The sequence below is a fragment of the Neofelis nebulosa genome, chromosome 2, assembly GCF_028018385.1.
Source record: "Neofelis nebulosa isolate mNeoNeb1 chromosome 2, mNeoNeb1.pri, whole genome shotgun sequence".
NCBI classification, from domain to species: Eukaryota; Metazoa; Chordata; class Mammalia; order Carnivora; family Felidae; genus Neofelis; species Neofelis nebulosa.
Genome location: NC_080783.1, coordinates 190,979,727 through 190,997,157, shown reverse-complemented (window position 1 = coordinate 190,997,157; position 17,431 = coordinate 190,979,727). Strand labels below are relative to the sequence as shown.

The 17,431-nt window shown below is 42.4% G+C and overlaps 1 protein-coding gene across 1 annotated transcript in view; it reads left to right on the top strand.

Moving 5' to 3' along the window:
• SMAP2 (small ArfGAP2) overlaps window positions 1–2,608 on the top strand; it is a 50,009-nt gene extending 47,401 nt beyond the window's left edge. Inside the window, exon 10 of the mRNA XM_058717882.1 lies at window positions 1,252–2,608. Within this exon, the coding sequence (XP_058573865.1) occupies window positions 1,252–1,377 (126 nt within the window). The 3' untranslated portion in view covers window positions 1,378–2,608. The remainder of the gene's footprint in view (window positions 1–1,251) is intronic.
• The last annotated feature ends 14,823 nt before the right edge of the window (window positions 2,609–17,431 follow it).

Genomic DNA, 17,431 nt, shown 5'->3' with positions numbered 1-17,431 from the left:
TCTTGTACTAAGAAGGACACAATATCACTTCTATAGAAATCTTGCCAAAAGTATTTAACCAATCATGAGAAAATGGAAGGTGAATCCAAATCAGAGGATTTACTGCAAAATAACGGCCTGGATTCCTAAAACGGTGTCAAGAAAGAAAAAGTGGTGGGGGAATTATTCTATATTAAAGGAGACAAGAGACATGAAAATGAACTGTAACATATATTATTGTATTCATATCAAATTTCTTGTATTGTGGTTCTAGGAAAGTGTTCTTTCTTATGAGATGCCTCCTAACTTACTAAGAGATGAAATGTTATGTTCTGCAATTTTCAATGCTCATCAAAATGTCATATATATATATATATATATATATATATATATATATATATATATGAAGATCCCACACAAGATATATCTATCTCAGAGAGAAAATATGGCAAGGTGTTAACAATTGTGAATTTAAGGAAGGATATATGGGTTTCGTTATATTCTTTCAGCTTTTCTATAAGCTTGAGGTTTTCTTTAAAAAATATTGGTGGGAGAAAAATAGAACTTCTTAAGAAAAACACTTGTACAGAAATGTACCAGGCTTGGGAAATTTAAGGCATTTTTCTTAATAAGTAGTTTCTTCTGTTCACTTCCAGAGGCCAGTCTTTCAGTCTCATTCATAAAGAGGCCTCAGCCCCACCCAGACCTTATTCCACTGGTTCTTTTCACCCAGCAACTTCCCTTCTCACACACTGAAGACACGTTGGTCTTTTTTTCTTTCTTTCTTTCTTTCTTTTTTTTTTTTTTTTTTGCCTTCCTTTGTTCATTCTGAACAGTCCAGTTTCTCTTTCTTTTTCTCTGACACTGACAGTAATAACTCTGCTGGAGATAGGACAGGAGTGCTGGTCCGGGGCTCCTCTGTAACTCTCGGGGCCGGCAAGTTAACAATAGGCCCCTTCTTTTTAGGATGAAAGATTAGAAAGGAATAAAGAGAATAGCTTCTCACGATGCTTTTATGTTGACTAGCCCTAGGATTCCTTTCCTTCCCTGAGCACTCGTCTCTGTCAACATCTCCTTTCTGAAAAGTCCTTCATTTACGTGATCTGGAGCCCTCAAAATGATCTGTTAAGGTTCAGGGCAGATCTGTCCCATAACAGTTTCCCTTGTCTCATTGCCCCCTCCCCGCAGACAGAAGGACTCCTACCCTGTCTTTTTGCAGTAATTGGCTGCATGCCCACAGCCTGGTCTGAAAGTCTCCTCTCTCCCTTTCAGATGACCCAGCAGATGGCTGGGATGAACTTCTGTGGAGCCCATGGCATGCTGAGCTATGGACAGTCGATGAGCGGCGGAAATGGACAGGCAGCAAATCAGACTCTCAGCCCTCAGATGTGGAAATAAAAAACAAAACACCTGTATGGCTACCACTCTCCTCAGCCCTCTCTCCCCCACTTTTCCTCTTTCCCCAACTCCTCCCACCCCATCCCCCTTTCCTACCTCTCTTTTTGGTTTAGAAATTACTCAATCTGTCGTTTGGGGGTTGGCATTCTGCCCAGCCCAGCCACTTCCCGGACACGCAGGCCTCTCTGTTGCTTTATGACGAACATGTCCCCTCGCCATCCCGCCTTCCTCTGCAGCCTCAGCCCCAGTCCTCTCCTGGCACCAGCACCTTAGGAATTGTTGGCAGAAGGCACTTAAACTGTGGGAGAAAAGTGCACACCTTTGAGTACCTTTCCCGTGAGGTTAAACCTCCTATCAGACTCTCAGGAAGGTCTGTAGGTGTTGTCTTTTAGGCAAAGAGGGGAAGGTGTAGAGGTACTTCCGTATGTGTTGCTAAGCTATTTCTGCATGTTTAAATTTTTGGTTGAAGAGGGAGGCATCATGCTCCCATAATTTATGGGAAAGAAGAAAGTACTGAAATCAAATTAAATACCCCTTGCGTCTTAGGTCAGGTTGGCCCTAGCCCTGAGCTGAGGCAAACACCCTGCTGTAGGGATGAGCAAAAATACTACTCTACTTTGCCCTGAATCGAGGCTTCAGGACTCGCCGCTTCAGTCAGCATTTATTAGCACCAAAGACTTTACGAAGGTCCCACACGAGAACACACACCCTGCCCCGCCTCCATGCTACCTGCAGTGGGATCTGGCTGTATGGCTGGAGGACCAGCCCCTCCAGCGGGAATGCAGAGCTTAATGTGTGTACTGAGTGTGTGTGTGTGTGCGCGCGCGTGTGTGCGCGTGGATCCTTTCCCCATCTGCTCTGGGTGTTTTGTTTTGTTTTAGGTTTACACAGAGAGGAGTTAATTTATCAACAGCCTAAAACTGTTGCCACTTTTTCTTATAGTTTAAAAAAATTGCAGTCTCACAGATCTCTCTCTTCCTCCTCCCCCTTCTCTCCCAATCCACCAGTCACTCTCTCATGCCTATGGTATCCCAGGCTGCTGTTTCCCCACCTTCTCCAGGTGTGTGAGGCAGAGAGCCTGGAGCTTTCCTCTCGGTCATTATTCACCCTACGTGAAAATTAAAACGAGAAAACTTTGCTTAAAAGATTTCACCTGTGGGAACCACAATTCCTGGTTGCCTTTCTCCTGTGTATGTGTAAATTCCTTAATAAATATTGCAGGGAAGGACCATTTGCTTGGCTCTTGCTGTGTATCACTCATGGAGGAGGGGGAGCTGCACCTAGGTTTTCTGCTTTCCAAGCGCAGTTCCCCCACTTCCTGGATTCTAAAAAAATTCTATACTGGGCATGCCCCAAGGACAGGGCCCAGGCTCCGGTGGTCAGAGAGGGGAGCTTTGTCCTTTGTCCAGTGGTGTCTGGAGGCGTAAGCTGAGGGAACCGTGCTTATCCGCTCCTGCTAGAGCCACAGAACACGGAACCCAGAAGTCCTTTACTCCCCAACAGATGGAGAAGCCGAGAGCCACCTCCCTTCCTGCTGCCCTCCCTTCTTTCCTTTGAGGACACCTTCTAAATACCTTCAGAGGTAATGAGAGGATAGCACAGTGGCGAAGAAAGTAAGCTATGGATCAGGCTGCCAATATTCATATCCCCTCCTGGGCAAGCTACCGAACACCTGGGTCTCAGTGTAAAGTGGACCCAATGGTCAAATGAAGCAATTCCTGTGGTACATTCTGCGCGGTATTGGACCCTGAGCATTCAAATGTTAGCAAGGATCGTGTGCCAGGCCTATGCTGGGCATTAACTCATTCAGCAAATATTTCATAAGTGTTTTCGCAATATGCCAAACACTAAGCAATGAATCAGTACTCCTCAATTTCATGGGATAAGTGTGGCAGGAGAGACAGAAAACAAGTAAATAGACTGTTTAATTTCAGATAGTAACAGTACAAGGTAGGACAAGTCAAGAGGAGAGAGTGGGTGCGTGACCACCAAGATGGAGTGAGTAGTCAGGAAGTTACATTTGAACTGAGACCTGAATAAGCAGCCACTTCTGTGGAGATTTAGACAATAGAGCAAGCGTAAATGTCTGCCTTGGAAATTGTTTGGCTGGAGGTATTGGTTTGGGAGTCATCAGGGTATGGATGGTGTGTGAACCCATGAGACCAGATGAAGTACCTAAGGAGAAAGCATGGAGAGAAGAGGACTGAGCCTTGGGACCCATCAGCTTGTAGAATTTGGGAAGAACAGATGAGCAAAAATGAATCTGACATAGTTTCTGCTCTTAAGTTCACAGTCTCATGGCACAACAGATTTAGAATTGCTTATATGGTATATTACGGGAGCTCAGGGGCTCCTAGCCCAGTCAGGGATACCTCTCTAAGGATCAGGGTGTCAGAACTAGTCTTACAGGGGAGGTAGGAGTTAACCAGCAGGTTGGATGTGAGCGTGGAGAAAAGTATAAAAGACAGCACCCTGTGAACAAAGATAAAGAGCAAGAACATTTGGGGAAGCACAAGCAGTTCATTGTATGGTCTGATGTGAGTCAGTACGGGGAGGAGTGAGACTGAGGTATGGCCAAGCCAGATCATGGGGGCTTCCTATGCCCTAGGAAGGAGTTAGCCTTAGTGTTGTAAACGGTGGAGTGACACAGAGTTGCGTTTGAGGCTGCTCACTCTTGCACTGCTAAGAACAATGTGTTCGAGGGAACGAGACCAGATCTAGTGGACCAGAGAGATGGCGAAAGCTGAACCCAGGCCATGGTAGGTGGGGGTAGGGGAGAATGGAGTGAGAGCAGCATTTCATGAACTGCGTATGAGGCATGTGAGATGCTAAAAGGTGTCCCACAACACCGAAATAAGTTTGGGAAAGACCTCATGTTATATCGCCTCTTGTGCATCTAGAATATAATATCCACATAGTAATGGCTCCGAAAAGTCCTGTGGTAAAGACTTAAAAAAAAATCAATAGGCCAGGGCGCCTGGGTGGCTCAGTTGGTCAAGCCTCTGACTTCGGCTCAGGTGATGATCTCACCGTTTGTGAGTTCAAGCCCCACACTGGGCGCTGTGCTGACAGCTCAGAGCCTGGATCCTGTTTCGGATTCTGTTTCCCTCGCTCTCTGCCCCTCCCCCGCTCACGCCCTGTCTCTCTCTCTTTCTTAAAAATAAATAAACATTTTTTTTTTAATTTTTAATGTTTATTTATTTTTGAGAGAGACAGCGATAGAATGTGAGTGGGTTAGGGATAGAGAGAGAGGAAGACACAGAATCTGAAGCAGGCTCCAGGTTCCAAGCTGTCAGCACAGAGCCCGACGTGGGGTTCGAACTCACAAGCTGTGAGATCATGACCTGAGCTGAAGTCAGACGCTCAAACAACTGAGCCACCCAGGCGCCCAAAAATAAATAAACATTTTTTAAAAAAGATTCTTCCATGTCTCTCATGGCTTGAGAGCTCATTTCTTTTTAGCACTAAATAATATTTCATTGTTTGGATGTACCACAGTTTACTTACCAATTCACTTACTGAAGAACATCTTGGTTGCTTCCAAGTTTTGACAAGGATAAATAAAATTGCTGTAAATACCCATGTGCAGGTTTTTGTGTGGACGTAAGTTTCTAATTCATTTGAGTAAATAGCGTGGAGTATGATTGCTGGGTCATATGATAAGAGTATGATTACTTTTGTAAGAAACTGCCAAAACTCTTCCAAAGTGGCTGAACCATGCTGCATTCCCATCAACAATGAATGAGTGTCCCTGTTGTGCCACATGCTCGTCAGCGTTTGGTGTTGTCGGTGTTTTCTATCATGGCCATTCTACTAGGGGTATGGTGGTATCTCATTGTTTTAATTTGTAATCCCCTACTGATGTGGTGTCGAAAACATTTTCAGATGCTTACTTGGTATCCATATGCCTTCCTTGGTGAGGCGTCTGTTCAGGTCTTTGCCGATTTTAAAAATCAGGTTGTTTTCTTAGTGTTGTGTCTTAAGAGTTCTTTGTGTACTTTGGATAACAGTCCTTTTTCAGAGGTGTTCTTTTGCAGGTAGTTTTTCCCAGTCTGTGGCTTGTCTTTTCATTTTCTTAAGACCTTTTTTTCGTGTTTTTCTAGCATTTACCAAGACTTATTTTTTCGTGAAATCCATTTTTTATCTGGAATATCTAATAACCATAGAATATTACTTGGGGAAAACAACCAGAAAAAAAATATCTTAGGAATGAGAATTGGGAGGTCTCAGTAATGGATGAGATGTGGGATGGAGGGAGAGAAGGAATCAAATCTCCCACGTTTCTAGCTTGTGCGAGAGAATTAATAGGAGGAAAAGCTGGCTTTTCCCTCTCAGAGGGCAGCTACAGAAAATTAGAAGTTTGGTTTTAGGCATGGTGAATTTGCAATGCCTGTGGTATATTCAGGTCTGGTTGACCAGCTGGAAATGGATTTGAGTCTGAGGTTTGTTCAAGGAAGAAGCTAAGATGGAGAAATGAACTTGAGAGTCAGCCCCATGGAGGTGGTAATCGATGACATGGGATTGGAGGGGATCATACAGGATGGATTTTTTTTTTAATAAGAGCAGGAGCATCTGGGTGGCTTAGTCAGTTAAGCATCCAACTCTTGGTTTTGGCTCAGGTCATGATCTCGCAATTGGCGGGTTCCACACTGACAGTGTGAAACCTGCTTGGGATTCTCTCTCTCTCTCTCTCTCTCTCTCTCTCTCTCTCTCTCTCTGCCCCTCCCCTGCTCATGCTCTCTCTCTCTCTCACTCTCTCTCTGTCTGTCTCTCTCGAAATAAATAAATAAACTTAAAAAAAAATAAGAGCAGTGGGCTGGGCACAGAATCTTGGGGGAATTATTCATGACTTTTTCTTTCTTCCTCCCTCCCTCCCTCTCTCTCTCTCCATTTCTTTCTTCCTTTCTTTCTTTCTTTCTTTCTTTCTTTCTTTCTTTCTTTCTTTCTTTCTTTCTTTTTCTTTCTTTCTTTCTTTTTCTTTCTTTTTCTTTTCTTTCTTTTCTTTCTTTCTTTCTTTCTTTCTTTCTTTCTTTCTTTCTTTCTTTCTTTCTTTCTTTCTTTCTTTCTTTCTTTCTTTCTTTCAGAGAGAAGGGGCACAAGTGAGCAAGGGGCAGAAAGAGAATCCCATGAGGGGCAGGGAGGGAGAGAGAAGCAGAGTTCACCGGATGCAGGGCTTGAGCTCATGAGGACCTGAGCTGCAGTCCACAGTCCAGTGCCTAATTGAGTGAGCCATTCAGGCGCCCCTGGCAAAACAAAACGAGTCCAAGAAAGTGCAATGTCAAGAAGCCTTAGGGACAAGAATATCAAGAAGGAGGGATGATCACAAATATCAAATTAGCAGGAAAATTCAGTGAGATAATGGATTGATAAAAGGACTATTTAATTCAGCATTTGGAAACTTAATGCAGAAGCAGTTTTGTGGAATGGTGGGGCCAGAAGCCAGAGTATGGTGGGCTGGGGAATGAATTGAAGGAGCTGAAAAAGTAGAGAAACAAGCTCTATTCAGTACGTGGTAAGCTTTAAGGGTTTCTCTTTTTTGTTTTTAGGTTTTTTTAATGTTTATTTTTGAGAGAGACACAGAGCACAAGCGGAGGAGGGGCAGAGAGCGAGGGAGACACAGAATCCGAAGCAGGCTCCAGGCTCTGAGTTGTCAGCACTGAGCCCCATACAGGGCTTGAACCCACGAACAGCGAGATCATGACCTGAGCCAAATTCGGACGTTTAACCGACTGAGCCACCCAGGTGTCCCTAATGATTACTCTTAAGAATATAAATAGGGGGGGCACCTGGCTGGCTCAGTCGGTTGAGCGTCCGACTTTGGTTCAGGTCATGAACTCACGGTTTGTGGGTTCGAGCCCCGCGTTGAGCTCTGTGCTGACAGCTCAGAGCCTGGAGCCTGCTTCGCATTCTGTGTCTCCCTCTCTCTCTGACCCTCTCCCACACTCACTCTCTCTCTCTCTCTCTCTCTCTCTCTCAAAAATAAACATTATAAAAATTAAAAAATAATAATTTAAAAGAATAGAAATAGGGTATGTAAATCACAAACCAATAAAGAGGGAAACTTTGGAATAAGAAAATGCAAATAAATAAAAATATCGAGTCTGTAAGCTTAAGGCGAACTAAGAATAAAAAGTAAAAATAGACAGGTAGAATAGAATTAATCATACAATAAATGGAATATTCAAAATATTGAGATTGTCAGATTGGATAATTAAAATCCATTCTCTTGCTTTTTAGACCTTTTTTCTTCTAAGACCACCTGCCTTAAACTGAAGTGTATCCTTTGGAAGTTCCTTTCGTGAAGGTCTTTTTGAGTCTTGCCAGAAGCATAAGGACAGGAAAATGTTTAAAATGAAAGAATGGAATGTTTCCGATTCTGTGTCTCCCTCTCTCTCTGCCCCTCCCCCGTTCATGCTCTGTCTCTCTCTGTCCCAAAAATAAATTTAAAAATGTTGAAAAAAAAAAAATTTAAAAAAATGGGGCGCCTGGGTGGCGCAGTCGGTTAAGCGTCCGACTTCAGCCAGGTCACGATCTCGCGGTCCGTGAGTTCGAGCCCCGCGTCGGGCTCTGGGCTGATGGCTCGGAGCCTGGAGCCTGTTTCCGATTCTGTGTCTCCCTCTCTCTCTGCCCCTCCCCCGTTCATGCTCTGTCTCTCTCTGTCCCAAAAATAAATAAAAAAATGTTGAAAAAAAATAAAATGAAAGAATGGAAAAAGAAAGATCAAGCAAATAATCAAAAGTGAGCAGAGGTCAATATATTGACAAAATAGACTTTAAGGCAGAAAGCAGTATTAGAAACGGAGAATTTCTGTAATAACTAACAGTTCAATTCACAAGGAAAATATAATTCTAAACCAGTATGCATTTTTAACAGCCTCAAAATAAAGCAGACATTTATAGAACTTCAAGGGGAAAGAGATGATCTACCATCAGTGCATAAAACAATCTCCATCAGGCTTTTTTGTAGAAACTGACAGTCTGATTCTAAAATTTATCTGGAATTGCAAAGGACCTAGAATAGCATGATAATTTTGGAAAAAGAACAAACATTTGGAGAGATTACACTACCAGATTTTAAGATTTATTCTGAAACTAGAGTAAGTGTGGAATTGGTGCAGAATAGATAGATCAACACAGTTGAATATAGAGCCCAGTAACAGCCCCAGGCACGTTGATTTACGAAAGCGGCAATGCAGAGTACTGAAAGGAAAGTTGTTCAAATAAAGGATGCTGGGACATTAGATATACATTTAGAAAAAAGTGAAAGTTGACCCTCTACCCCACACCATAACAAAAATGAACTCTAGGTGGATTGCACATCTAAATGTGAGGTGCAAAATGATAAAGCTCCGAAAATGTCATATGAGAGAATATCTATTTGTGGTAGAAGGAAAAAACTGAATAGCACTAATCATAACGAGGTTTATACAGTTGACTAGATTAAAACTAAGAACTGTTTGTCAAAAGATTCCATTAAGCCAGTGGAAAGGCTTGCCACAGAATAAGAATATATTTGAAACGCATGATTAAGGACTTGTATCCAGAGTATATGAAGAACTCCTACAAAATTAGAAAGAGACAGACAACCTAGCAAAAACTAGGCAATGGAGACCTGATTGGCCACTTCAAGGGGATATCCAAATAACTAACAAATATATGAAGAGATGCCCAATCTCACGAGTAATTAGGAAAATACAAATAAGACCATAATGAGACATTACTGAACACCTACCAGAATGGCTAAAATGGAAAAAGGTAATCCAAGTGTTGACAAGAATGTGGGCAAGGGGAACTCTCCTGCACAGTTGGTGGGAGTATAAATGGATACAACTACCCAAACGTCCATCCGCAGAAAAATGAATACACTGGGGTATACTCATACAATAGAATACTAAACAGCAGTGGATATTATCGAACTACAGTTCTATATAACCACATAGAGGAATCTCACAAACTTAACACTGAACACATTTTTCACTATTTTATTTGAAAGTATGGTGCAGACGTAGTGATGCTTCCCCCCTAAATATCTGAGCATGCACTTCCTAAGAATGATATAGTCTCCTATCTATCTAACCACAATGCCATTTTCATACCATTGTAAATTAATAATTCTGTATCACCTAAAATTCAGTCCATTTTCAACTTTTGCCACTTATCCCAAGAATGTCCTTTGTTGCTTTTTTTTTTTAACCATTGCATTTGATTACTATGTCTACTTGATTTCTTTTAGTTTGAAGCCGTGTCAGCTTCTCCCCTCCCCCCCCCATGCCATTGACTTTTTGAAGGACTCAATCCAATTGTTGAAAAGTTCTACATTTTTTTTTTAAAAGAAAGCTTGTTTATTTATTTTGAGGGAGAGAGCACAGGGGAGGAGCAGATAGAGAAGGGGAGAGAGAATCCGATGCAGGCTCTGGGCTGTCAGCACAGAGCCTGACACTGGGCTCCATCTCACAAACCATGAAATCATAACCTGAACTGAAATCAAGAGTTGCATGTTTAACCAAACGAGCCACCCAGGCACCCAAAATTTTCTACATTATTTATCTACCTGGAAACTGGAAATTAGGTCTAGAGGACCAATTAGATTCAGGTTAAATATGTTGGCAGGAATATCTCATAGTTTATTTGGGGTACATCTTATCACTCCAGGGAGCAAAAGATACCCAGAAGAAGGGGCTTATACAGTAATTGGCAAAAATAAGATGCATTAATATGAAAATATTAAGGGTGTTCAATCAAGAAGAGAAAGATATAATTTATAGTATAGTGGTATGTATTGATATGGATGCACCATAGATTTTAGATTTAATGCCCTTCTTGGATAAAGAAATTGTGGTTTATATACACAATGGAGTACTACGTGGCAATGAGAAAGAATGAAATATGGCCCTTTATAGCAACGTGGATGGAACTGGAGAGTGTTATGCTAAGTGAAATAAGCCATACAGAGAAAGACAGATACCATATGTGTTCACTCTTATGTGGATCCTGAGAAACTTAACAGGAACCCATGGGGGAGGGGAAGGAAAAAAAAAAAAGAGGTTAGAGTGGGAGAGAGCCAAAGCATAAGAGACTCTTAAAAACTGAGAACAAACTGAGGGCTGATGGGGAGTGGGAGGGAGGGGAGGGTGGGTGATGGGTATTGAGGAGGGCACCTGTTGGGATGAGCACTGGGTGTTGTATGGAAACCAATTGGACAATAAATGTCATATATTAAAAACAAACAAAAAAACAAACAAAAAAAATAATGCCCTTCATCTAGCATCTGGGCATGTTTTTAGTAGACAAAACTAAACATAATATTGACCGATCCCAAAAAGCTGAGAGGATGGAATTTCTTTGTATAATATGGAGAACAGAATCCAAGACTCAAGGATTCTGAAATGAATTACCAAATATGTCACCCCTTTCCCCCAAACTGTCCCTGGAAGAACCCTGAAGACCTTCCCTTTACCAAAGGCATGAGGCATATTTTGTTATAGAAGTACTAGAATCATTAAAACATGACTTAGTAGATGTTCCCTGTAGGTCAAGAATGCTAGCAATGTGTAGTTCCTATTTTTGGTGGAGTTGGGATATTCCAAAATAGAAGTCTTCAACAGTGACTGGCCTGCAATTTATGGTTGCAGAATGGATACCAAGATCTTTGGAGGTGATTAATTGAGGATAGAGTCCCAGATAAATGGCAGTACACTATAGTCCTATATGACTATATGGCTGAAATTTCTCCACGTTTGGTGACAGAGGTCATCACGGTAGAAATGGAGCCCTGCATTCTATTGTTAGACCTGCCGTAGAGCCTACTGAATAATGTGGAGGCCAGGTTTCCTTGAGGAGGAAGCTTAGTAAGAGCTCTGTAAGTCCATAATGTGTATCTTACTCCTGGCTTTCCCCAAAGGGACCCATTACCATTTGATCTGGGTAACTACACTGGGGAAACTATACAAAAACTTGGACAATATCTGGGTACTGGCTGTTAGCTATCACTAATTCCTAACTGCCCAGAATGTCACTGTCCGCATGTTAGGGTGGGAGCCCGTGGGGATCAGGTAATGGAGTTTGGACCCAAGTCAACCTCATCATAGGCCTAGTGGAACCTTAACCGCCTCCTATAGTAGTTCCCCTAAGTTCCTGAGTCTCTAGTGGGAAAAGCTGTCTTTAGCAATTGATGGAATTCACACACTGTTCTGCTGGCCTGTGAAGTAAGAACTGTTAAGAAATGAATGGAGAAGAGGACGCTTTTCCCAGAGCTTCTCCCTACCAAAATAATGAGTCAGTGACAGTACTACATGCCCGGGGGGAACTGTAGAGATGAGTGTGACCAGAGAGATATAACAGATGCAGCAGTGATGATTCCTATTACATGTTCATTTCTAACTTGTCAGTCTAGCTGGTCCAGCAGATGGGGAATATGGCGGATCTCTGCCATAATCTAGTCTATAGAGGCTTGGACTCCATCACTATGGTAGATTGTATTTTCCAGAGATGGTCGCACCAATGCGTATCCCATTCCACATGTTTATCTTATAAGGTGACATTGGAATTCTTCTATTGAAAGGTGGGGTTATTTCTTCTCCCCTTGAATGAGTAGACCTTTATAACTGCCTTGACCAATAGAAGGCAGCAGATATGACCCAGTATGACTTCTGAGGCTAGGTTATAAAAGGGCACCATGGCTTACCACTCCTCACCCCACTCAGGACTCTTTTCCTTCAAACCCAGACACCATATTGGGTAATGAATACACCTTTAGATGATTCCAGCTCTTTGCCTTCGAGTTTCTCTGTTAGGACCCCAATGTCACAGAGCAAAGACAAACTGCCTTCACTGTGCACCCTGTCTAAATTCCTGATTCATGGGAACTATGAGAGATAGTACATAATTCTTGCTGTTTTAAGCAGGAAGTAATAGGCAATCTGTAATATAACCTAATATATAGGGAATCCAGCTACATCAATAAATCATTTGAGGCATGTTGGGATAACCCTTTTATTATTTTTTTATTTATTTTTGAGAGAGAAAGAGACAGAGCATGAGTGGGGGAGGGGCACAGAGATAGGGAAACACAGAATCCGAAGCGGGCTCCAGGCTCTGAGCTGTCAGCACAGAGCCTGACACAGGGCTCGAACTCATGAATTACGAGCTCATGACCTGAGCAGAAGTCGGATGCTTAACTGACTGAGCCACCCAGGCGCCTCAGGGATAACCCTTTTATTTTTTTTTTTTAATGTGAAATGTATTGTCAAATTGGTTTCCAAGGGATAACCCTTTTAAAGTCCTGAACTCTCTATCCTCTGTATCAAAAGAGAAGTACAGTACTTGGTGAGTCTCTTTGGATTTGTTAGCACATATATTGTGGTTGGGTGTATTGGCCCAGCCAATTATTGGACTGACCTGAAAAGTGGCCTCCTGAAAAGAGCCCAGAATAAAAGAGGTTTCTCCTAGTTCAGGCTCTAGGTAGCTCTCCCCTTGGCCCTTAAGATTCTGTACATCAGTAGCAGATCAGGATTCTGCGTGGGGACTCTTACAGTTCCAATGAAAGAACCACCAAGGAGGCAACTATGGTTTTCAAAGCTATGCCCTCTTGGGCAAGTAATTATGTTCCTACCTGGCTCTGGTTGGCATTGAATCCCAGATCATGAGACCCTAGGTGCCATGGGACCACAGCTACCCATCATGAACTGAGTGGTGGTCTGCCTGGGCCATATCCTTGGGAAACCGTCAGTGTCAATCTACTTAGATCTTTTTCTCATAAGCCAATTGGAGTCACTGGAGAAGTCTTTTTTCACATGTGTTGCCCAGGGAGTATGGACCTGGTTGGAAGCATTCTGGAAAGAAGGTTGGGAGTCTTAAGTTCAATGTGTACATTTTCATGTGTCCTTACCCTTTCCTCTTCCACTGCTTCCACTGTGCCTGGTGTCCTTCAGTTCAGAGTCTTCTCTGTTTTACCCTCTCCTGAGACTAGTCTTCCACTCTCCCGCAGAAAGCTAAAAGAAGGACAGTCACTTGACTAGATACTGTGGGGGGTGCTGGAAATCTAACTGCTCCTGCAGCAGATTTGCAATCAATATTCTTTTTTTTTTAGCCTCACTTTCACTCCCCATTTTCAGAGGTTCCCCAGGCAACCATTTTTTTTTTTCTTTTTGGGATTCTGTGATATATACTGGATTGCTTCTTGGCTTTCTCCACTGCTCGTGCAGGATCCAGCCTTTGCAAAACTCACAAGTCTGTCATCATTCATCCATTTTCTAGTTTCCAAAATTTTATTGGTTTTTTTTTTCCCCCTCTATTCAGTTTGTCCCTGTGAGTTTATGGCTTTGGTTCCAAATCCCTTTCTCTGTGTTATGCTGGGGTCTTGTGAGGAGGGAGTGGGGCATTTCATCTGTTCCCTTTAACTAGCCTGTAAGACCAGAAGACAAAGGCTGGGAAAGCAGAAAGGCCAGGGGTGAGACCCTTTTTTGTGAAGGTGTGTCGTTTTTTCAGGGGAGGGAATTGCAAACTTAGAGGCACCTGTAGGATGTGGGTTGTGACCACAGTCTTTGAGAAGTCCCATATTGTCAAGTACGTTCTCTTTTTTTTTTTAATTTTTTTTTCAACGTTTTTAATTTATTTTTGGGACAGAGAGAGACAGAGCATGAACGGGGGAGGGGCAGAGAGAGAGGGAGACACAGAATCGGAAACAGGCTCCAGGCTCCGAGCCATCAGCCCAGAGCCTGACGCGGGGCTCGAACTCACGGACCGCGAGATCGTGACCTGGCTGAAGTCGGACGCTTAACCGACTGCGCCACCCAGGCGCCCCAAGTACGTTCTCTTTACGAGAGTTCAAGTTAATTACAAACTGAGTTCTGAAGTTTTCTGACTCTCCCATAAAAAGTGTCACAAAACTATAGTGTCTGACTTACTCATTTTGTGGAGGCTTAAGAAAAGCAAAATGAAGATGGCTTTGCTCTATCCTATGGTTTCCCAGAATGGAGAAGGGGCATTAAATAGTATTGAGAACCCACCCCTAGTGAAACCAGTAGTTGTAAAGAAACACAAAACTCTGGAGCTTCTTCCAGAGAAGAGAGAATAACTGCTCTGCACTCTCATGTGTTAGTGAAGGTTGTTCCCCGAGCAGAAAGAAGGACTCCAGCAAAATTCTGGATTATTTAAGCGGAGTGGTGAGATAATTTATAAACTGAATGAATTCACTGGAAGTAGAAGCTCAGAGCCAGGGGTGACTGCGGCTTGGAAAGGCAATTCTAGTAGTTATGCATTCATCTTTTTAACTGTTTGATTGAAGTGTATCCTACCTAGAGGAAAGTACACAAATGATAAATGTAGACAGCTTGATGAAGTGGCTAGGTATCTACTTTTACTTTGTATTTGAAGAACCATAACTGGGACATCAAATACGGAATTTTAGGATTAATATTGCTTGGGATGAGGCTAACATAGTCTGGTAGGGCACGATAATTCACCTTACAAGGACTGTATAACTTCCAGGATCGTTGTTCATGCTTCCATCTGGGGCCGCTCCAAAGCAGACTCTGAAGCGAGGATTGATGTGCAAGCAGTTTATTTAGGGGATACAGGAAATACCTGTAGGCAAGTAGAAGAAACAATACAGGTAAAGGAAGAGAGCCAGTCAAGTGCGTACTATTAAGCCGGTTACCACTGTAGGAGACTGGAGCTCAGTCTCACTGAAACTCTGGGACTGCAAAATACAAAGCTCAGAATGATGCCACCTAGTGGTGAGCAGACTGGGCATTCTCTTACCAACTACCAAGAGTCATGGTTTGAGGAGGCGGGGTGGGGGGGGGTGGGGGGGAGTCAGTGTCAGTGTCAGTCCCGGACATTTGAGGCAGCCCAGCTTCAGGCGCAGAGGTGCAGACATTGGCAGCTGACGTCCACTGGAGCACACTGGAAGGTCTGAAGGACATGCACAGGACACAAACAGCATTAGCTACCGTAACTACGTTTTCCATCCTAAATGCTTGGAAGCATGGAGAACACAGATGATGCTGAGTGCCAACATGGATTTTTTCTGCATTCTCTTCAACGTTCTCCTGCTGGAAATTGACAATCATTTGCTACCAATAATGCGTAGAAGACTCTATAATTGTCGATTGGAATTGAGCCTGACTCTGTATTGATAATGTTAATTTCCTCGTGACCCTATCATAAATCTGGGGTAAAAAAAAAAAAAAAAAGGTATTTCTAAAAGACTGAAAATTGGAATGAAAACATGAACAGTTATGGTGGCTTGAAGAAAATATACTGACTATGCATGAGGAGAACCTGAGGACGAACATTTGTGACAAATACCTGATGAAGCTGTTCAGGTGGTCAGTTTATATGAGAGTGGGTCACTGAATTCTCCCTTTTTCTCAGTTCCGTTAAGAGATGGGCAATGATTTCAAACAGTTTCTGTTTCATTCAGAAGCTCATTGGTTTTTCTGCTGAAGAATCCCCCGTTTGTCTCATCGGGATGATGAAATGGCTTCATCTTTCTGGAACACCTGCGCTTTTGTGAGAGCACGTGCATAACAGCATTGGCTCAAGATCCACGTATCACTTTGTGAAAATGCGTTAAGGAAACCTAACTCAAAAAGTGGAGTTGAGAGGCCAGGAGGGGAGGGCTCTTACTTGAGCACCACTAGTCACAGCTTGCATCGTCCAGCAGGAAGAAGGAAGATCTCCTTGTGGCCTGGCAACAGCAAGCAGTCAGTGAGAGGTCGTAACCACTTCCGCCTCCTGCAAGTCAGTGAGAAGGTACCACCGCCAGAACTCTCATTTTCCTCCAGTGAACTTTTGTTCAAAACAACCCCTCCCGGCTTCCTTCTTTCCTCCGTAAAAGGACGCTCTCTCCTCCTTTGTACTTTGGACTCGCCTGTGGTTCACCACAGTTTGCTTGTCCTGAATTACAGTTTTTCTGCTATTCCCAAGTCAACTCGATTTCGCTGGCTGAACTGCTTATTTTTTCCTTTCAGAATGTTGCCAGTGCAAACAATCGAAATCCAGTCCTGCAAGGGAAGATTTAAACCTGTTTTCCACTTGAGAGATCAAGTGTATTAAGGTTGTGTAACCGGAGTTGTGGGGCATACCTCTTTAAAAGGGTGAGCTGGGGCCTTTTCTTTGGATGATAAGGTTACCAACTCCTCTGAACTACTCCTTGAGTCTGTATTTTGAAGATTCGAAGAGACTTTGGAAAGACTTAATAAAGTGTCGTCATAAGGGTTTTCTGAATCTAATGGCAGAGAGGAATAGATGAGTCCTTTCCCCAGCATCTTTGTATACATAAGCAAATAACCTGGCATAGTTTGAAGAACCAATTCTAGATATTGTATTAGATGTCTTACGGAAATAATAGTTTATTAAACAAAAATTTCTAATAATTTTGGTGAGTGTCGAGCTCCATCAGAGAATACAGTTGAGTATCTTGCCCTTATAAACTATGCATGGATTTCCAGTGCTGGCTCATATCCATACTGAAAAATGGAAACCTCTTATTAATACAAAAGCCCAAACCTTTTTTTTTAAGTAAGTGGCAGCAACCTAAATATATCTCCCCTTTTAAGTTGAAAAATGATTCTATTCTTTGCATTGAGACTTATTTTCAGATATGTACTTTAGAAATTGGATTTATCATCACTTATTTTCATTGTTTTATTTAAAAATTTAATGTATTGGATTTAATATTTTTTATCATATTTTGTGACACTGCTGCTTTCCTATTTACAGTAGACAAGTTTGTTCTCTCTCTTTTTTTAATACATTTGTTGAAATAAAAAAGGGATTTGAGGGGCACCTGGCAGGCTCTGTGGGTAGAGAGCATCTGATTCTTGATCCTGGATCATGAGTTCAAGCCCCATGTTGGGCATGGAGCCTACTTAAAAAAAATTTTTTTTTAAAAAGGGATTTGAGACCTTCGATATGATACAGCCAACATCGTTTGGCATAAGTCCCCAGTTCAAGCTCAGTGTTATGAGATACTAGCTTGCTTTTAGATCATGTTATATGCCTTTTGTTTCATTTGTACATGTTAACAACTTAGTATGTATTTTTCTCTA